The 23,004-nt window shown below is 34.3% G+C and overlaps 1 protein-coding gene and 1 long non-coding RNA gene across 2 annotated transcripts; one reads left to right on the top strand and one right to left on the bottom strand.

The window, feature by feature from the left end:
• Window positions 1-744: 744 nt before the first annotated feature.
• LOC121266282 lies at window positions 745-3,338 on the bottom strand. Its single transcript, XM_041170064.1, has 5 exons — window positions 2,895-3,338; window positions 2,232-2,397; window positions 1,903-2,114; window positions 1,609-1,785; window positions 745-1,052 (listed from the first exon to the last, which is right to left on the bottom strand). The coding sequence occupies exons 1-5, from the start codon at window positions 3,060-3,062 to the stop codon at window positions 990-992; spliced, it is 786 nt and encodes a 261-aa protein (XP_041025998.1). The 5' UTR covers window positions 3,063-3,338; the 3' UTR covers window positions 745-989.
• A 4,478-nt stretch (window positions 3,339-7,816) lies between these two features.
• Window positions 7,817-22,611, top strand: LOC121264414. The gene is made up of 3 exons (XR_005940494.1): window positions 7,817-7,827; window positions 11,022-11,028; window positions 22,403-22,611. It is a non-coding gene; the product is annotated as an uncharacterized LOC121264414 (long non-coding RNA).
• The last annotated feature ends 393 nt before the right edge of the window (window positions 22,612-23,004 follow it).

Below are 23,004 nucleotides of genomic sequence, written 5' to 3' on the forward strand. Positions count from 1 at the left end.
ATTCAAACTCTATTTATTTAATTTTTTAAATCAAAGCCTACATGTTCCTTAACACCAATAAAAAGCCACATGGAGAAGAGTATAAAAAAAAAAAAAAAAAAAACATAAAATGGATGATTCATTAGATACAATATGCATTTTTCTTTTGAGTTCTATCCATTTAGTTGCTAGAAAAGAACAAAAAAGAAAAAAGAAAAAAAGAAACATCAAAACATTCAAATCGAAAAAAAAGGACCAAGTGTATCCCGATTTTTCTATGCAGGTATTGGCCCGGATTTGTTTCGGGCCTGAAAAAGACCTGGCTTGAATGAACAAGCTACTTGCGTGATAAATATGTTGAGGCAAGTACGCTTTCCACCATTAAACTAAAAAACGTTTTATACTCCAAACTCTTAACATTAACACATCACACCTTTAAACTATCAAAAAATTGCAATATGCACTGTTTGTGGCAGTTGAGATTGTGTCACCACAATCAATTTTCACCTATTTCAATGAAAGTGTTATTATAATTTTTTGATAGTTGAAGGGTGCAATGCGTCAATACCCATAGTTGAAGGGTGCAATGATAAGTAGGAAAAATTCTACACAACAGGTGTGTGGTGTAGGGCTGCGGTGCAGAATAACTCTTTCCTATTTTCATGGTTTACACAAACCCAGCTTGTTTCCAACCTTAAATTTCTTCAGTTTTCATCAAACAAGCAACAACTAAGATGGGCTATGGACTAAAAGTTCCAAGGGAAATTGGAAAGAACGCTTTTCACATTAGAAATAAAATACTTGTATCACACTAAACCATTAATTAGCTATACTGAAACTTCCACACAAACTGCCAAAGTGTGCTTGGCTTGGATTTAGGTAATGGCTGAACGCACTACAATACTGTATGGGTCTTAATGATGCTCAATACTCTGTGATATTAAAATAGAAAAAAAAACTAAATAGATATAATGGGAAACAGCAAATCAAGTGATGAAACACACACAACCTCAGTATGGGTGAAATTGCCCTTGTGCCCTCTGTAGATCAAGCTTCAAGCTGTAGTTGGTAAGCTGTATCAAAAGAAGAAATTACTGTCACCTCTTATGGTCACCTAGTGTAAAAATGTCATGGATCCCCATATAAGAGTTCCTACTTACTCAGGGAAGCTCAAGGACAATTTATCCGTATGATTTTGTTGTTCTAATCTATCAGCATGATGAATTATTGAGTTTGAAGCCAAAACATATGATGACACACAATCAAACCCACTACTTGTCCCAAATTTCAATGTTGCCTATCAATAAAACAACACTGGGCAACAATATGGACAATTGATCTAGTTCTGAAACTTCTTGGCTATAATATTCTTCAGACAATCCATATTACTCTCGGAAGAGCAGAAGTACCATCATGACAAAGCCTAGGGCATACATACTATAGACAGGAAGAGAGGAGAAGCACGCCTTCCCTGAAATTAAACATGTCAAGTGGGAACCTAAAGCAAAATGTAGGTTGATTCCTATCCAGACTCAAGAAAATATTCAAGCTCAATACTATTTGACCAATGCTAAATACGATATTAAATCATTCAAATGTTGCAGAAATGACAAGAAGGTAAAAGGTCACCTCGAGACTTCGAAGTTGTTCTTGATACTGGCTTAACAAATGTTTTTGCTGTTCTATTCCCTTTGTCCTCTCTTCATGCTCCAAATTGCGGTCGTGCTGGATTGCAACCGCTCTCTTTAAAATCTGATTGTCATTTAACAAGCTCTGCAGATGTTCCTTTAAAGAAGCATGCTCCAGCTGCTCCATGAAGATAAGAGTACAGAGGTAATTATACATAATTGAAACAGCAGGGAGCATTACAATTTGGTATCCCCCTCATACAGAGAAGATTTAGAGAAGTACGCCTTTTATTACCTCCTCTGATGCCTTCGAGGGAGCAGTTATACTTTGTTCAAAAGCCTCCAGAATTCTTGCTGCACGGCCCCTGGCATCATCAAAATCTGTTGCATTCATCATCTCGTGCACGAACAAATCCACCCATTTGGAACTGTCTATCGAATTTCCATAACTAATGGTTGATCTCATTTCCTTTACATCTTCAACTTGCTGATCTGATATATGACTGCCTGGTTAATACACATCCAAAAGAAGGAAACGTGGTCTAAGCCTACCGCAGATACATTTAAGGAAATTAATCCAATGGCTAAGAAAACTAATTAAGGAAAATATGATAAACAACTTACAGGTAGCTGTGCTTTGACCAGGAACGTTACCACAATTAACAAAAGTTGTGGAATCGAAGCTTTGTGATTGATTTCTTGCACTAACATCAGTAAAAGAAAGTGCACGTAGACTCTCAATAGCATCTTCAACCTTATGATTGTGATTTCTACAAACTGTTTCCACCAACTAATACAAAGAAAAAGAAAATATTCAGACCATTAAATCTAAACTTCAAGAAATTTTACTAGAAAAGTGATAACTCTGACATATTCTCCTATCTCTGGCCAACATCTTCCTTTTTTTTTTTTTTCCCAATAAAGCACGCGTTAATTGCATATTTCTGGATATCAAGAATGCAAGAAATGTATATAATTATACCAGTATAGGTAACAACATTAGTGCTAACTAAATATGGTTTAGCACACCCCAAACATCTCGAGTCCAGAAAACCACTGATAATAAAATTCCATTTTTATTACAAAGTGAAGAAAAACCGCTATGTTAGCATATTTTTTAAGGAATTATAAATTTGACGAAATGCAATTCATACGCAACACCAAAGCATAATATTACTGATTTAAACAAGAACAACTCTTTCTAATGTGCAATAAAAATTCTAGCTGCAGGGTGTTTGATTCTAGGGAAAGAAATAACAAAATATCTAAAAATCACAGAAAAAATACCTCAGGGTCCAAGTCAGGGAACATTTGAAGCAGAAGAGAGACCGTGTCTTCGGACCCGGATCCGAAACTCGACCACCTAGGTCTCTTAGCAGCGGAGCACGACGTCGGAGACGAAGATCCGAAAATCTCTTCGAATCCAACACGCTTCCCGCAAACTCCTACAGACATCGCCACTTAAACCCTAGTCGTCTTCGGATTAAAACCTGGAAATTTACAGACCCAAAAACCGGAAAGCATGATCTGAAACTCAAAAACAGGAAAATATCTGTTTTGTATTTGACTTTCACATTTCTATTATTATTATGATTTGTTTTTACTTTTTGGATTTTTTTTTTTATAAATAAATATTAGTTCTTTGCTCTATAATTTGGGATATACTTTACTTATAGGAGAGGAAGGACGTGAGCAGAGGAGGAATGGTGGGGTTTGGTGTTGATGGGATTTCGGAATCTGAGACGGCTTTTAAACAAACGTCCTTTGGAGTTTACACTTTACAGTTACCGGTAGGTGCAAAGACAAAGTACTAACTGCGAAAATAAAAGCCGTCTGTGTTGCTTTGTTTTAAGTTTTGATTCGGTGGTTGTCGGATTTATGTTTGAAAATGAAGTCCATGTGTGTGGTCCCCCGATAGACTACTATCATGTCATTTTGCCCACAAAATCTGTGCCTAGGATTCCAAAATCCCTGTGAAATTCAATTCCTTCGTAGCCACAAAATAAACACACCTCATGTTTTACAATACATTACGTAATTAAATATTAAAATAAAAAATAATTTTATAAAATATTTTATAAAAATAATATCATTTTATAAAAATATTCTCATTTTATAATAGATATTATAAAGTATATTGTAAAATATGTTGTATAGATATCATTACTTATCATAAAAACTACACTTTAAAAAAAAAATATAATGAAATATAAAAACATACTTGTTGAAAAATGAAAATAGTGAAAAACTTGAAAGATTACAGTATAAGATTTAATTTTTTTGGGTTATTCATTTTGAATTTTTTATGTTGTATAAGATAATTTTCTAAAAGTATAGGCTAATAAATAATATGAAATTATAATATATGAATTAATAAGATATATTTATGAATTTAGAAATTCTAAGAATATGCATGAATGACCTAGATTTCTAAGAGGTGTAATCTAAATGTTCAACCACTAAGTTCATGTATGCATTTATAACACTCTTTTTGCCCTTTAATGACTATACACAATGAACATGTCTCGTTAAAACATTTCCAAAGAAAAAATGAAGGAAAAAATTAATAAAGATGAAAAAGATTACAACATTCTTGTTTATCTTAGAATGCTTTAGGATTGACTCGTTAAAACCTTGTAAAGGAAAACCCAATGAAAAAAAACCTTAACGAAAGAAACAGAATACAATCCGTATAAGTATTTTCTCCCCCTCAAAAGTATTTAGAGTTTCAATATTTTATGATGAAAGATTTTTGAATTGACGCATTCCAATGTTGTATACTAACTTCTTAAATGTTGTAGTTAATAATGTCTTAGTGAATATATTCACCAAATTATCACATGATCGTATTTTCTTGACATCAATATCACCATTCTTCTAGAACTTATGTGTATAAAAGAATTTTAATAAAATATGTTTGGCTCTATCACTTTTTATATAGCTTTTCCTGATTTGTGTAATACAATCTGCATTATTTTCATATAATGTTGTTGGCTTATTTTTTTATTGTGGATAAGCCACACTTTCTCGAATGTGTTAAATTACTGATTTTAACCAAATGCATTTACAGCTTGCTTCATAAATTTCAATAATCTCTGAGTGGTTGGAAGAAGTGACAACTAATGTTTGTTTGACAAATTTTCATGAAATAACAATACCACCACAAGTGAATAGGTATCATGTTTATGATTTCTTTATGTAGATCAGAAAGGTAACTTGAGTCTGCATAACTAATTAATTGAGAATTCAATCATTTTGGATAATATAATCTCATGTCATATATTCCACGAAGGTAGCGTAGATATGTTTGCCCCAATTCCAATACTTTTGAGTTGGTGCAGAACTGTATGTTGTTAATAACTTAACTGAAAATGAAATATCAGGTCAAGTACAATTTGCAAGATACATTAATGCTCCAATTACACTTAGATACGGTACTTCAAGATTCAAAATTTATTCATCATCTTCTTAAGGGCGAGAAAGGTTATTTTTCACATCAAGTGACTGGACAACCATTGAAGTACTTAAAGGATGAGGTTTGTCCATGTAAAAGTATTTAGAACTTTTTCTGTATATGTTGACTGATGGACAATAATTCCATTTGAAAAGTGCTCAATTTGCCAACCAATAAAAAATTTTGTTTTTTCCAAGTCATTGATTTCAAACTCATTTTTTTAAATAATTTATGATTTTCATGAGCTCTTCTGGAGTCCCAACAAGATTTAAATAATGTACATATACCATAACAATAGCAAATTTAGAATTTGACTTTTTAGTGAAAATATAGGGGCAAATTGGATTATTTTCAAATTCTTTTTTTATTAGATTTTATTTGTCCTATTGCTTTAACCTATATAAAAATCTTTGTAGCATGATGGAAAAAATACTTCAAAATTTTGAATTAAATGCTTTAGGCAATCTATATCTTCCAAGAATTTTCATATATATATATATATATAATTATTCAATACCAAGATGGTATATCTTTGAGGTTTCTCACATAAGCCTAGTATATCATTATTCAATTATCCATATAAATATGTTGTAACAACATCTATTAAACATATATTCAAACTTTCTGTAACTTCCAAATTAATAAAAAATTTGAATGTAATTGCATCCATAGGAATATGTTTTTTTTATAATCAATACCAGGCTTCTACGAGAAATCTTGTGCAATTAGTCTTGCTTTGTATATCATAATTTCATTTTTCTTGTTACGTTTAAGTATAAATAGCTACTTATATCAAGCTACCATCATATCTTCAGGTGTTTGGATTACATGTTCAAATACTTCACGCTTTACTAGTGACATCAATTATGCATGATTTTCTTTTTTTCATTTTGGTCAATCGTTTTTATGTTGACATTCTTCGACAGTTTTTGATTAATTTCCATCATCATTTTTGGTGATATCAAGAGTTACTTTAAATGAAAATATGTTGTCGACAATAATTTTATTTTTATTGAATAGTTCTTTTGTACACATAATATATCAAGATCTAATTATTTTCATGTGCATTTTCCTCTTCAAGGGATAACTCTTCAGGAGATTCTGGTTCAGGTAATTCTATTCTAAGAGAATTTTATACTTTCGATGAATATATTACTCTTGTTGCTTGGTTCAGCTACCACCTTCGCAGTTAGTTTATCAGCTGACCCATTGACCGAGATCCTCACTATCGACTTAGTCAAGACATCATTGCGAGTCAATTCGGCATGCTTCTGACTTTCGTGAGCAAGCTGCGCTTTCATTAGGTCCACCTCCAGACGCTCCTTCTCCTCCCTCTCTGCCAAGGCGCATTGCAGGGCCTGTAGTGCTAGTGAGCGGAGGGCCTGGTTCTCCCCATCAACTCCTTCTTTGGCATCCATAATAAAAGCGGCCAGCTAGGATGCGCCCTATCGCCAATAAAAATAAATGTGGGAATAGTTAGTATAGGATTCCTAATGGATAAGATGGCAAAAAAGAATAAACCAATGCAAGAGACCTCAGAGAAGAAGTCCATCAAAAACTTGGTCACCCATTCAAGGGACTCTGCTCGAGCTCCTTCCACTTCTGATTGAGGAATGGCCTCCACTGGGATCTCTTTGAGGGATGGTGGGGTAACTGCCTCCACATCTTCAACTATTCATGCATCCCTCTCTGCAGGGTTGATGGAGGGCTGTGAGAGAAGGTGCCCTCGGTGGCAGAAGAAAGTCCCTCGCCAGGACTTTGAGGTTTCCCTTTCTAATTGGGGCTCCGCGGGTTCTCTCCCTTAGTTCTCGTCTCCATGACCATCTCATCTCAATTTCAACAGCAGGTGACCTTACGACATGCACGAGAGTGAGAGTAGCAATCGTCTTCTCAGCAGCGAGGTCAGGAACCATAGCTAACTTTGGCTCCATTCCTTTCCCTCCAAAAGCTCTCCCAACAGGTTCCTCTGTCAAGGCCACCGTGAGCTAGAAGATGGCTGGGCGCAAGGGGACTCTGGGGAAGACGTCCTCTCTACGCCTAGGTTGGAGCTTTCTGTGCAATCCTCAGCAACACCCTCAAAGACTTAACCTTTGATGGCGGATTGCACTTTGGATGGAGAGGAAGAGATCATCTCCACGTTGAACTCAGGAGGAGGTTCTACCAGAGTTGATCGACAAGGAGCCAGTTCCAAGAGGGCCCTATAGAAGTGCATTGAAAGCATGTAGTCCCCCCTGGAAAACCTGCAAGAGCCCGTCGGTGCGGCGAGCACCGCAGGGACTCTTCCCCCTTGCCTAATTGGTGGATTCGAGGGATGGATAGATGGGGCTGGCCGTGGGGCTGGCACAAATAGAGAGGGTGTCGTACCTCAATTAGTGCCGAGGATTGCCCCAAAGGAAATCTAGGAAGGGACACTAAGCGGTTGTAGACATTGGCATCTTCCTGTGGGAGGAAGATTCAAGGAACGCTTCCGAGCCGGGATGGCTTTGAGCAGCATAGGAATGGTGCTATCGTAAAAAACGGTGTGACTAAGGGGAGGTAAAAAGGCCCTTATATTTTCCTCCCCGAGGAGAGCATCTAAGAGGACATCAAATAGGTGATTCTATACCCATTTTTTTACCAAAGCAATACGACATAGCTCCTCGGTAAAGGCCTTCGGCCGTATTGCCACTCTACAGACACAGACATTTTGTCGAACCACATAAATTATGTGTCATGTGATTTTGATTGTTGTTTGCTTTTATTTGTTTTGCCATCGTTGATGTGTAAGTTTTGCAGAACAATTGGTATTAAGAGTCAGAGTTGGATCTGAATGAGAACGATTAGAGGTGAAAAAAAGGGTAAATCAGACTGGTACTGGTTTCATTTTTCTCAAAACTGGTTAAAATTGATCTGGTTTCAATTTTTCTTTTTCTAACACTGGATCGGTTCATATATATATATATATATTAATTTCTTATATTGTATAAAATATTTTTATATGATTTTTTATATTATATATAATTATATATAAAATAATTTTGTATTATATGATAAATTACTAATTAATATAATATTAAATTTTAAAATTCTATATAAATAACTATATATTATGACTATAACTATTTGTATTAATAGTTATACTAATACTATCTCACTATATATTATAATATACTATAATATATCAATATAATCTATAATATAATTATAATAATAATTATAATATATTACAATATATTATCACTATATTATTATATACTATAATATACTATATAATATACCAGAAAAATCAGACTGAAAATGGTAAAATCGAAAATACCAATTTAGGGGTGTAACTGGTGCAGTATCGGTTCTTCAAATCTCAAAAGCAGTATATACCAGTTCGGTTCTAAAAAAATCCAAAACCGAACCGAACTAAACCCGTTTCACCCTTACGAATGATAGCTGGAGAAAAATTAAAAGCACCCAGGATCAAGAAGTTTGACGGCACTGACTTTCTGTATTGGAGGATGCAGATCGAAAACTATTTATATAAGAAGAGGCTTCATCTTCCACTGTTGGGAAATCAGCCGGAGACCATGGACGATGCTGACTGGAATCTATTAGATCGACTGGTTCTAGAGGTTGTTCGACTGACCTTATCTAGAATAGCGGTGCGCAATGTTATTAAGTAGAGAACCACGGTGGATCTCATGGTGACTTTGTTAGGTATGTATGAAAAGCCATCGATAAATAACAAGGTGCATCTGATGAAAATATTGTTCAATCTCAAGATGTCAGAAGGTATGTCTGTTACCCAACACTTGAATGAATTCAATTCGATCACAAATCAATTATCTTCTGTAGAGATTGAATTTGATGACGAGATTAGAGTGTTGATTCTATTGGCATCATTGCCAAATAGTTGGGAGGCCATGAGGATGGTGATAAGTAGTTCAGCCGGCAAGATAAAATTGAACTATGATGGCATACATGACATGATCCTTACTGGAGAGGTGCGTAGAAGAGATTATGGTGAGTTCTCAGGTTTGGGTTCAGCATTGAACGTTGATAATCGGGCCAGAAGATATGACAAGTCAAGTTCCAAGTGTAGAGGCAAGAGTAAGACAAGATCTGGGTAGCATATCACATACTGGAGTTGTGGCAAGCCAGGCTATATCAAGAGATACTGCAGCAATCAAGAAAGTGTTGAGAATGATGCTGTGAATGTAATGGTTGAATAAATACAAGATGCCTTAATTCTTGCAATGCACAGTCCGATTGATGATCGGGTGTTGGATTTAGGGGCTTCATTCCATAGCACCTCACATTGAGAGATCGTGTGGAATTATGTTGCTGGTGATTTTGGGAAGATGTATGCAGTGGATGGAGAGACACTGGATGTAGTGGGAGTGGGTGATGTGCCCATCACACTTCCAAACAGAGGCATGTGGACTTTACAACAAGTCAGACACGTTTTAAATCTAAAGAAAAGCCTGATCTCTGTGGGACAACTTGATGACAACGGTTATGCAGTAGCTTCTCTCGAGGAGCGTGGAAGATTGCTAAGGGAGCTCTGGTCTTGGCGCATGGTAAGAGATCTAACTGTTTGTATTTAACATCAGGGTCTAGTGATGTGCAGGGAAATACAAGAGTGCAAAAAGGTAGGCTTGATCGCGTGAAACAGATGAGAAAGGAAAATGGAGTCAGTTTTGCTGTTCCTCGTGTAAGCCTGGGGAAGTTGGCAAAGGTTGTTAGGATCGGTTCGAGACTAGATACTCCTAATGCAGTGGAAGTTGTGAGTTGTCCAATGGATGTGCTAACTTAGGGCGATGTATGTGAGAGATTGAAGTCGGGCTCGACTTTAGTGCATTTTCTGACTTGAAGACGGGAGCTGTGAACTGCAGAGGTGATAGGTTTTGGCTGGAAACAGTGACTGGCATGTGAAGAACCAGTCTCCAAGTGGGAGATTGGTTAGTGAGCAGGAAATCGAGAAAGAGAAAGTTCGCTCGACTGTCGCTTGACCTAGCGAGTTCGCTCGATAGTGGAGTGGAGACCTAAGGTATAATTTAAAATGTGTGTAAGGACGGGGAAACCCAATATAAATTGAGACCTAAGGTATAATTTAAAATGTGTGTTTTTACTTATAATATAATGAAATATAGATGATTATATTAAGTTTTTTAAATGAAATGAGGGTTTATTTAAAGGTTTAAATAAAATTTTTAGATGTTATATTAAATATAATAATTTAAAATGAAACACCATTTTAAATTTTGTCTTAAGCCTCTATTTAGCAAAATCTAAGAGATATTATTTAAAGATTTAAATGATTTATTATATTAAGTATGGTTTTGTTTATTAAGTATAATATTTAGTATAGGGGACTTGCAAACATGAAAAGTTATTTAAAATAAGGCTTCATTTAAAAGTAGGTCTTGCACACATTACATTAAGTAAAAACTCTTATTTAATGTAATGGCAATCCTAACTGTATTCACAAAAAACTTACATATTGGTTTTTTCATCTGTATATAACTTTCATTGAAAAAATAAATAAGAAAAAAAACTTTAAAATGCCACAAGAATATGTAAATTTTTAGTGACCACATTTAGCATTTTCCTTAGTAAATGGCCTAATTAGCCTTATCCTTGGACCGACCCTAAAGCTATGTGAAGTTCTGATGGGTTTCTATTAAATCAATGCTTCTCCCATGCAGTCTGATAATATATATGTTAAATCATAATTTGTCTAAAAAAACTAAACTGGTGGGAAGCTGTAATCTAATTATATGAATTAATATGTATTGACATTTTCTTTGGTGATTAAACAAACAAGAGTGAAGCTTGATCGGTTGACTTTCTAAACTTTTTTGTCACTGCCTAAAAGCCCCTGATGCATGCTTGGGTGGGGAGGAGTCCCCTGATCTCTAGCCATTTTTATTGTACTATGTATATTTATTTTCAAGCTTTCCTCTTATCTTTATATATATAGAAGATGGAAGATTTAGGGTTCGTTTGGATACAGAAGTGTTTCATCTCACATCATCTTATCTAATTTCAACTAATAATCTCACTACTGTTCACAAATCATCTCATCTCATCTAAGATTTCTGCATTTGCTACCTTAACATGTTAAAACATGAATAGAAACTCGAAATGAATAAGCAGTGTAGAGAAAAATCTCATTCTCATTGATATGTTCTTGATACAAGAGCTACTGCTATATATATATTACAAAAAGCAGAAAAGAAAAGTTCTAAAAACAAACTTTTAATCTCTTATTTAGTTAAAAGTAATCGACTGCACCTTTATGGACATGAACATGGTTTAGGCAGTGCTTTACATGTTGATTTCTTGACATTGTTTTGTGTTCAGGCATGTAATTCATATATGATCCCTTGCTTTTCTATGACAATACCTTCTTCTTTTTGCCGTTGCTTTTCACTTCTCTTCTATTGCAGTGTGCTTTATTTTAACTTTGGCTACTGCATCTATTTCTTGGTCATTGCAAAGTACTTCATATCTGCTTTTGATGTTGCATACATTTCTTTGTGTGTTGTAGCTATGTTGCTCAGTGTCCTAATGTCTTTCTTGCTTGCAATCATCATTCTCTTTATGTTTTATTTCGTAAGATAACACCACATATGAGTCAATTTGGCAAATTAATCCTTGCAACAAGATCCACATTTTCATCCATCAATTACTATTCTATCATTTGGAGCTTTAGATAAATAGGTTACCAGCTTGAATATGCATAGATCTCACGTGCCATCACTTCACTCCGCATCCCTTCTTCAAAGAACCGCTTTTCTAATATAGGGGAGTGGAGATCTTCTTCAAGTACTTCTCCAATTCATTAACTTTTAATACAAACATCTCAGTTGAGATCTTTAGTTAATGGACTCATTTACGATGAGAATTTACTCATTTTTGTTGTAATTAATCATTTTCATCACAAATAACTAGTTATAAATATCAATTTGTCTTGAAATATAAGTTAAGTTCCCTTTATACCACCCCCCCCCCCCAAAAAAAAAAATGGGTATCGGGCAAACTTAACGACCGAAGAAAACCTGCACCACTCATGTCTTCCAAAGAACAAGCTAGTATGTACGTATATTTTCAAGAGTTCCTACTTGAAATTGTAATCTAGGTGTTCAAATCGAGTTTGATATAAATTTAAAAAATTAATAACAAAAAACACAAAGCTCAAGAAATTGGCTTATGACTTAAATCCAATCAAAGCAACTTTGCTGACTATTTACACCACCCAAATTGGATAAGAAGATAAAATACTATATTTATATTGGGTTATGGTGCCAGCACAACTTCCATATCTGGCAACATAATGTGCCAACATACCTATTTGTGCAGTAGTACTTGACCACACCACGAGAAGAAACGAGGAATTTAGGGCATGCTTGGGTGATGAAGAGATGACGATTATATGAATAATAGTAAAATAATTTGTAAATAATACGTAATAAAATGGTTTAAATTAAGAAGTTTTATTGAATTTTGAGAAATGAAAGTTGAATAAGTATTATAAAGTTAATTTTGTTTTAATATTAATTTTGTTTTAAAATTTAAAAAAGTTGTAATATTATTTTTTATATTTTGTTTGTACGTTTGAAAATTTTGTAATGATTAGATAAAAAGTTGAAAAGTATTTTGTATTTGAAAGATGTTTGAGAAGGAAATTATGAAAAATTTTGAGATAAAATTAAGTAGCCAAATATAGCCTTAAACAGCTCTTAAAGCTCCTAAACACTCTTGCTAAAACTTCACCTGCAGCAAGTTTCAGCTTTTAAGGTATCTCCAATGCAATGGGCCAAAGCTAGAGGCAAGGGTGAGCGAGTTCGTCTCCCCTCCGGCCCCTAGACACTACAAGAAATTTGATTTTTAGAGACAAAATTTAATTTATCCCTAAAATATTTCGTCTCTAAAAGTACTTATTTGGGATGAAAATTAAATTGCGTTTCAAAACATGGAAGCAGTTTTAGCTTCGTTCCAACATACAAATATCTGTTCGAACTAGACTTTCTAGGACAAAATATAGTGTATAAAAAAACCCATTCGAACAAGATATTTAATCATTTAAACTAATTTTTTGGTGGAAAGTTATAAATAAATATGGCGGGAATGATTGCAATACTGTTCAACCATTCCCATACACGTTCGAAGAATATTTTAATTCACGTTCGAATGTTGACATAACTATTCGAATAATAGTCGTGGTGGGAACATATACACAATTTCACCCGGGGAAAGTTCGAAACCATTCAAACACTATATTTAATCATTCGAATGAAGCTTTTGGTGGGAAATTATAAATAAATCTGACGGGGATGGTTGCTATAGCGTTCAAACGATACTTTTATGTTTGAACGGAGTTATAAACCGTTTGAATTGTCATAAGAGGCGTTTGAACGATAGCATAGACAATCGAAATAAGTTTAATTATAAAAATTTATTGAAAGACATTCAAATATTTTAAAAATAAATATTATTTAAGTCTATGAATTATCATTTTCAAAAGATAAAAAATCTACCTATACGGATTTATTATTATTTATTATAAATTAAAATATATCATATATGTCGTCCTAGAAATTTTATATAATTAATTTAAAAATTAATTAATGACTTTTGTTATGGTAAATAAGAATTTACAATTAAAAAAACATTATCTTCTATGGAATGTCATTTTTTATATTATCATGAACTGATAAGTAAAATAAGGAATATTATTTTTTATAAGAAACAAGCTAGCTATATATAATAAATAAAAACGATAAAATAATTAAATTGACAACTTTCGATAAAAAAACAAAGGGTCAAATAAAAAATAAAATTACTGTGTAAGATTATCCAAGTTCTCCTGGATGATAGTAATGCGTCCCTTAATCTCTTGCAGTCGAACCATGATGGGCGCAGTGATCCTCTCCACGATTCTCTCCATGTCCTGGATCAAAAGTGTTTGATGCTCTGCAAGCAGAAATCGCATCTCTGTGGTAGTAGCCCCTGCACCCTATCTATCAACATCAGTATCAGTAGAAGCTAGATCACGCTTTGTGATACTATCTTGTGCCGTTGGAACATTGACGCGAGTCTTCCACAAGTGGCCCTCACTCTTGCTAAAGGCGATCTTGTAAAGGAGCCCGATCTGTGGTTGCTTCCGCTTTGTCATTAGCACATCAACCCCCGATTTGACTAGGAGGTTAGAGATCATCAATGCATATAGTAGACTACCTCCACTAGAATACTGTGACTCAGATCGGATGCAGATGAGGAAGTATGAAGGTAGATCAATCGGCTCTTCTCGTGCTATTCGTAACATAAATCGAGCCCGTTCGATGCCGAAGTCAGTCTTGTGTTTCTTCAGATCAATATTATGGGAGACAATCAAATTCAGCACTTGAGAAAATGAGATATAATCAACCTATTTTATCACTTTGCTGCCATCATATGGAGGATTCGAAACGTCATTCATCAACTAACAAATCTCATCGTGAGTGGGACCATCGTCTGTTGGAGCCTCATCCTCGATGACATCTTCACCATCTACCGGTTGTTGTGCAGGGTATGCACCAAGCTCACAGGGGATCCTAAGAAAGTCAACAATAATGTCTACTAAGATAGTAATACTCACTCCCCGAATAACAAACGAAAAGGACTCCTCATTAGCCTTCATCTGACCCATGGTCCGATAAAACTCACTGACCATGTCAGGATAGGCCACCCCTTCTGCTGACAAATTGGGCTCCATTCTTTATAAGCTATAATAGATAATAGGCTCCGATCTTAAACAAAATCGTGGAAGTCTTCTATAATGATCTCCCACTCAACCAATATCGGCCTCATTGGCTCACTAGTTTCACCGCTAGGTTGGCCCTCCCTCCCACATTTCCTTCCAACATATGCCATTAATTCACTATTCATAAAAAAATAGACAATGAATATAAATAAAATGGAAAGTTGTAAAATATTATACTGAGTACTATTAGAATAGAAAATAATTCATTCGAACTAAAAGGTAGCCAATTCGAACAGCTTGAAAACTGTTCGAATAGTTTTGCTAAATAGACATTTTCCAGTTCTACAAACTTCAAATGAGCTTTTTTATTTAGCAATCAATCATGATATATTTACAAATAACTAATCTAATAAACGAATCGAGTCAAAATTGAGTCGGATAGAATCAGCCTCAAGCAACTTGCCAAGTAGTCTTATTAATTTGAAGTTCTAATGACAAGTTCATCTATATCGTACACATATATGATGATCATTATGAAGATCACAATTATATATATATATATATATAAATATATATATATATATATAAAGAGCTTATGATTTTGACTCAATTCCAAATATTGTGATTTATGTATTCCCCTACAAACGCAATTTGAAACAAAAAAGTTTTTATGTAAGGGAATCTTAGAAGGCATGTATTTTTTTTTCAACCATTTATTTTCAAGAATCAATTTCTTAATTTAATAGATTCAAGTCATGTAATGCAGGACAATTTAAGTTCCAGAATCCTACCTTAATGAAAAAAAGTTGATATACTTGCTTTCCACATGCAAACAATCATTATAAAAAAAAAAAAAGGAACTTCATCATAAATAATCATATAACTCATGTAATGACTACTGGAGAGGGATCTCCAAACGTGCAGAGGTGGTGGACATCTTCCCACCCCACAACTCCACCTTATAAATGCGGAGATGCAAGTGAGTGTTATGATTCTGAAGGTTAAAGAATTAATCAAATTAGTATCCAACAGTCATAGGGCTTTTGGATAAATGGTTGAGTCTTTAACAATTGGTATCAGAGCAAGGTTCTACATCACGAGTTCAAGTCACGGAGGGGGGTGACCTATAGGCTGAATTAAAATGTAATTTCTAAAGACTCAACCTTTGATCCAAAAGTCCTAGGACTGTTAGATACTAATTTGATTAAGTTTTTAACCCGATCATAACATTCCTTCATCTTCTCTGACTTCACTGATGACTCTACTACTCCATCCAAGACAGAGGGGGCTAGAATCATGTTATGCCTAGAGCTAATTTATGGTCAGATGCTTTTTACTTTAACTAATTGGAATCCAGCTAATTTTCCCCATGCATACAATTGTCTTGGTGATCATGGAAGGGTGAAAGAGAACGGCAAGATTGTGCCGAGGGAAACTTGTGGAGAGTACTCTGGTGTAGGGAAGCAAGATGGGACTGTGGTGGCGATACTTATGATGTTCTGGTTTGCGGCAATCATGGTGGAAGTGCAAACTTCTCAAATTAGTGGGACGATGGCACAGAGAACCTTGAGAAATGTAAGGTTCTACGTTACGAGGTCAAGTCATGGAGGGGACGACCTATAGGCTGGATTAAAATGTAATTTTTAAAGACCCAATCATTGATTCAAAAGCCCTAGGATTGTTAGATATTATTTGGTTAAGCATTTTACCCTCAAGATCATAACATTCCTTCATCTTCTCTAACTTCATTGATGACTCTACTACTCCATCCAAGACAAAGGGGCTAGAATCATGCTATGCCTGGAGCTAATTTAATGGTCAGATGCCTTTTACTTTAACTAATTGGAATCTAGCTGTTTTTCTTCATGCATACTATTGTCTTAGCAGTCATAGAATGGTGAAAGAGAACGGCAAGATTATGCTGAGGGAAACTTGTGGAGAATACTCTGGTGTAGGGAAGCAAGATGGGATTGTGGTGGCGATACTTATGATGTTCTAGTCTGCGACAGTCATGGTGGAAGTGCAGACTTATCAAATTAGTGGGACGGTGGCGCAAAGAATTTCTTTGAGAAATGCATTCGACCCCTCCTCGAACACAATATGTTTATCTGATTTGCTTGTTGGTGTTGTGTGTGTGGTGTGTGATGCTGTTGATATTGCAAGACGAGAAGGCATTCCAAGGCTAGTGACCTGTTACTACGTTGCAGTGTCAATATTTTTCTGCCAGCAGTTGATCTTCTTAACATGTTTATTATTGATTTGGTGACAATAATGGGTGGAACTTACTGCACATATGGCTATAATGACGAGCAGAAAAGTGGTGCACTCATTGGAGTTGGGGCATCCCTATGACGGAAGGTACACTTCTCTTGCGAAGGTGTTGTTGAATTCACGTAATCCAAATGAGGAAGTTGTTGAAGTTTTGAGGCTTTGTAGAATCCACAAAAACGTTGAGCTGGGCAAGGTTGCTCATAGAAAATTGTGTGAAGTAGACCCAATTAATTATGGTTAATATGTCTTGCTTTTAAACATATATGCTGAAGTTTTTGGGGCTTTAGAAGAACAAATTTTGAAACAAGATGATGTGATTCTAAAACCAAATAGGGAAGTGATTCTTGATGAAAAACTTGGAAAGTATAGGGATTTGGCTAGAGAAGAGAAGTTGTTTGATGAAGTGCTTGGGAGAAGGTAAAATCTGATAGGGTCACATTCTTGACTCTGATTACCTGTGCTAGGATGTGTTCTTTGCCAAATAAGGCTGTAAAGTTTTGTAAGAAAATGGGAGAAAAGGGATGCGAGCCTACTTTGATAATTTGTAATGTCTTTCTAAATGTGTATGGAAAAATGGGTATGCCTTAGAATAAGATTTTGGATATTCTAGCTAGCATGAAGAGTGCTGAGGTTTAACCCTAGTTTGTACACCTATAATATGCTTATAAACTGTTGTTGGCATGGTTCATTGTATGAAAAAGCAGCTGGGATTTTTGAGGTGTATGGGGGGTTACTTGTACTCATGATTACATTGAATGGGGGTTTTTTTTTTTTAATGGCAAGAGAATTCTAGAATTGGAGGCATAGAGTTCTCCATAGGTGAAGTGCCAGCTAGCCCTCTTGGTGATCTGCATATTTGATTTAAATGGGTTTGATTTAAAATCTCAAGGTTGTGAAACAACACTGTTATCGGTAACAAAGCACATTTGATTGGGGGAGTTAATGATGAACCATCATTATCACTTGGGATTCATATTTTTGATCAAACAAGAGGCGAATTGGTGAATCGTATTGTGTCAGGTTCTACCCCAAATGATTGCTTATAGTTTCTTGAGGTGAATACCCAATTTGTTAGGAAACTAAGAAAAATATTGGAGAATGAAGTTGTTCCTTGGAGTAATGGCGTGAGGGACAATGGTGACAAATTAGTTGTTATTAGTGGTCTTTTTGGAGTAGGTAAGGGTACACTAATTTCTATGCTCATGAAGGAATTCTCATCTATGTTTGGATCTTTGTGAGCAATACAATTTGTGCTCCAAAGGGCATTGGGAGGAAAGGAGTTCAATACCATTTCACTGACCGAAGTGCTATGGAGAGAGAGAGAGAGAGAGAGAGAGAGAGAATACGGTAAGCCATTCAATCCAATATAACTAATGGCGCGTGGCCATTAGTTAGCTACAAGTTGTCAGTATATGTAGTGGGTTTTCCCTGTTAGAAAGACATGTTGAATCTTAATTAAGAAGTTACTTGATTAAGAGCTCCTCTACACCGACCGTAGCCTTGTAGATCTGAGATATGTGCTTTGTAGCTGCAAACATAGGTTTGACAACCTCACACTTTGCAATGGCTAGGGTATTTGGAACACTGCCATCAATTTGTTATAAGAGATAGAGACTCTGGCGATTCTTGTAAATGGCTTTTTCGAGATGAAGACCCCACCGAAAGAGATAAAGGAGCATGCGAGGTTGTGGTGGCTAGCCGATCATGGAGGACATTAGTGAGAGACTTTCACTGGGTGTCCTTGTCGTAGATTGTGGGAGATTGAGATTTTTTGGATTGAGAAACTAGGGCTTGTGATTTTTGGGGATGTTGGGGTCTCTGATATATGACTGAGTTGATAGGTTTGTAAGTTTGATATGCAACTGAATTTGAAGAGGGAGTGCCAAGCGAAAGTTAGGTTGAAGGAGTGGAGGAAAATGACAAGGGACATGGGTGTCGAAAGGAAAATGAGGGGCAAAGTAGAAAATGAAAATGAGTTTTTGATGATTGCTGAAAATGGAGGAAAAAACTGTATTTTGAGAATGGGTTTTCGTGGTGAGGGCAGAAAGTTGACACCCCCGCCGGGGTCAAACTCCCATCTCGAGTGTTAGAAGTAAGTGTAGGGATTTTGATGGTGGAGAAGGAGATTTTGCAAGTAGTGTGAGCCAACAAACAGATTGTTTTGAGGTCCTTCTTCCTGACGATAACTCGAATCTTCTGGACCTTTCTCTTTTTCTTCCACAGTAACTGCATATTTTTCTTTCTGTATTTCACAGATTCGATCCTCCAACTGGTTGCAACTTTCTTGAAAGTTGCTCGCAATTTTGTTTACATACTGTCGGAATACTTGGTGTGTTTCAATGTGGCTGTCCCGAAAATCATTCAAATGTTGCCGGAGAACTTGATAGCATTGCTGAGGTTGTTCCACCATCTCCTTAATTTTGAGTAATGATGCAAAAATTTCTTTCATAAATTTTGATAACACGGAGACTGGTGTCTCTTAGATACCAATTTATAACACACCTCAAATACTTATGTTAATTTTCTAGAATCAGACTCCTTCAAGGGGAGCAACCTCCAGGGAAGATGAAGAAGAAAGAATGAGGTAGGAAAGGAAAAGTAACTTTTTGATTAAGATTTAACATGTCCTTCTAAAAGGGAAAACACACTACATATACTGACAACTTGTAGCTAACTAATGGTCATGCGCCATTAGTTAAATTGGATTTAATGGCTTACCATATTTAAAGAACATAAAGACGATGAGCCAATGCCCGACCCACGATTACTTAAGTAACTACTAATAAGGCCACAGGTTGTTACAAACCATACTGAGCCCATCATTACTTCGATCCACAACTGTTGAGATGAACTGAAGTGTGACAGTGAGAGGGAGGGAATTCCTTCATGACATGGTGGAGGCACAAGGAAGATAATTTCTCATTTATTGCCTTCAACTTTTAAATGGAGAGATTGTAGCGAGAGAAAGATGAGTGTGAGGAACTCCCTCACCTCATTTTGTAAAGGAAATGAGTTTTTATATGCAAAAGACATATTCACAAGTCGAAAGCAAATATGAGAGACCATTAGGATTTCAAAAGAAAATTTTATACACCACATTACTATCTCATTATATAAGATATGACACATTTATAACCAACCATCTAATGGTAATAAATGTGCCACATTTTATATAGTAAGATGAAAGTAGGATAAAAGTGTGATGTATAGTATTACTCAGTTTCAAAACTATTTAATTTCCAACTTTACCAAATAAAAAACGGAAATAAAGAACAAAAAGAAGACTTGCCACTAGTGGAGCTTCCTCGAGTGAATTTGAAGCGACTACAAGGGCATGCTTTTTATGTAGTTATTGTGATTATCTCTAGTTTCCCTTGTCGTTTTAAATTGTGTTTATTATTTATCTACTAAAAATGAAGAATATTCTTTGTATACAATATTTTTAAATAAAAATAAAATTGTTTTCGGCCTCAATGATTGAGCCTAAAGAAGCACGCTCACTGAATGGTCCATGAATAGTTTAAAGCTGGGCCGAGCCCAGAGGCACATGCACCCTCATTATAGGTGGCCAGCTAAGAAAATAAAGAAAAAGTCTTCCGCGTCCTCCTTTAGGAATCTTCATTTCCTTTGTTGACGGGTTGTCGTTGGGCCCCCAAACTTACGGCTTACGGACCTGAACACATTAATTTCCAACTGTATAAAACCTGGACACTTCGAGAAGGGAAAAAAATAATATAGATATATAGATATAACACTATAAAAAATAATAAATAGCAAATTATTCAAGTTTATATTAGAATTCCCTAATTCCTCCTCTTACAACTCTAATTTATTTTAATGAAATTCTAATTAGTAAAAGAGTAATGCTCTAAATATAATAATAAATTGTATAAGCGTCGTGTATTCTTTTTTAAAAGAATAATGCTACATGCACCGATAAATACTACGACCTTTTGTACTGACAGTGTTGAAGCATTTTTTTTTCATTTTTTGTTTTCTTATAGTATTTTTTGTGTATTTTTTTTAAATACAAAAAATAAAAAATACAATACTAAAAAATAAAAATAAAATAAAAACTCAAATGCTAAAAAATACTCATTTCAATACATATAATCGGTAAAAATCTTCGGTAGTTATATCATTTTTTTTTTGAAAAAAAGTGAGGTTTATTATTAAAAATTAATTTTTTCATAAAAATTTTATATTTATTTACTTCTTAAAAAAGAATGTGCGATGTTTGCACATTTTATAAGTGTAAATATCATTTCTTTTAACAAAAAAGTTATAATAAATAGCCCTGTATTTTAAGAATTCGAACTTGATTAAGATATGTTAACACAAATGAGGATTTTTTAATAAACGAATTAATTAAGCTTAGATTCGTTATTTAAAGAAATCAAAATCTATGTACTTATTCAACTTGTATTAATTTGCATAACTTTGAATTTCTTACATTGCAATAATAATAAAGTATTCACAAATATAATTGGATTTACGATCCTAATTGCAAATCTTATTGAATCTTCATAAATATGATCCTAATGTACATACAAATTATAGATGAATTCACATGTTATATTAGAAAAAATTTATTTTGTGATATTTATAAGAATAGTTTATTTATTCATCAAAGTCATATGTAATCTTTTTATAAGATATATGTGATCTACTTCAATTACCTCGTCATATCATGTGATCACTATCATCAACTAGAATCACTTGACGATTGAGTGGAGGGAGAATCAGTCCCATTTCCCGTATTCCAAGCAATGTGTATACCCCAATCCTATCATGAAACCCATGAACACTTCCCCTTTTCTCTTTTAATAAATAAAAAAGAAAATTCTACTTATTATTATTCGCACCACACATTAATATATAATTTATTTATTTTATTCATCTATTTAAATACTCATATTTATATGTAAATATTCGTATTTAAATAAAAAATCACGACCGATATGTAATGTAAGAATAATGAATAGCATTTATATATATAAAAAAAAAAGTCCGGTCAACCTACCTTTAATCTCATTGTTGAATAACTTGGAAGTCTTTTTAATCACTGTCTAGATTTGAAAACTTTAATCTGACAAGAGATAAAAATGTGAAATGAGCACTACAATATTTATTGAGCGTTTAAATAATATAGGGCGATACTATTATAGAGAATTCTTGTGTCTCTCTTATTTGAAGTGATTTTTTTTGGTTAATGAGTCCAAACTCAGCTTCTAAGATAAAATTTAAAGATAACAACCCTAAAATTAATGTATATGAAATTTTAATAAAAGAAGTGTTATAATTATAAAGAAATCTTATAAAAATAAATTCACAAACTGAAACCATATACTAAAGTTGTGTTTGAATGTTGAACTGAACTCAGTTGAGTTGAGTTCTTTATGAATAGTAGTGAGTTAAATAGTAAAGAGAATTATGTGAGACCCATATAAACTGAGTTTAAAATATGTTTAGATGTTAAGATGAGTTCAGTACTTTTTATCAGAAATTAAAAAAGGTTATGGGTCTCACGTATAAAGATATTTTAAGTTGAAAAAAGTTATGGGTCCCATGTGTAAGAAGGTTTTGAGTTGTGATAAGTTTAGTAATTTGAGAGTTGGGTGTTTGGATGTTAGACTCAGTTTAAAATTAGATTAATCTCAACTGAACTCAGTTCAATTCAATAACCAAACAAAGCCTAAGGCTGCGTTTGGATGTTGAACTGAGTTGAGTTGAGATGAAAAAATATTGTTATAATATTATTTTTTAATATTATTATTATTTTAAAATTTTAAAAAATTGAATTGTTTATTATATTTTATATTAGAATTTAAAAAGTTTGTAATGATGAGTTGAGATCAGTTAAGAGTAGTTAAGGATCCAAACAACCCTAAATCTACTTTAAAATTTAATATACTATATTAAGTTATATTAATTTATGAATTTATTTTTACCAAGAA

Source organism: Juglans microcarpa x Juglans regia, chromosome 5D (genome assembly GCF_004785595.1).
Source record: "Juglans microcarpa x Juglans regia isolate MS1-56 chromosome 5D, Jm3101_v1.0, whole genome shotgun sequence".
Lineage (NCBI taxonomy): Eukaryota > Viridiplantae > Streptophyta > Magnoliopsida > Fagales > Juglandaceae > Juglans > Juglans microcarpa x Juglans regia.

Excerpts from the sequence above, each read along its gene's own strand:
- LOC121266282 (XM_041170064.1), bottom strand. The coding sequence starts at position 3,062 with ATGTCTGTAGGAGTTTGCGGGAAGCGTGTTGGATTCGAAGAGATTTTC. Across the intron at positions 2,115-2,231 it reads TGGTCAAAGCACAGCTACCT|GCAGTCATATATCAGATCAG; the intron begins GTAAGTTGTTTA and ends TGTATTAACCAG. Across the intron at positions 1,053-1,608 it reads AACAACTTCGAAGTCTCGAG|CTTACCAACTACAGCTTGAA; the intron begins GTGACCTTTTAC and ends CTTTTGATACAG.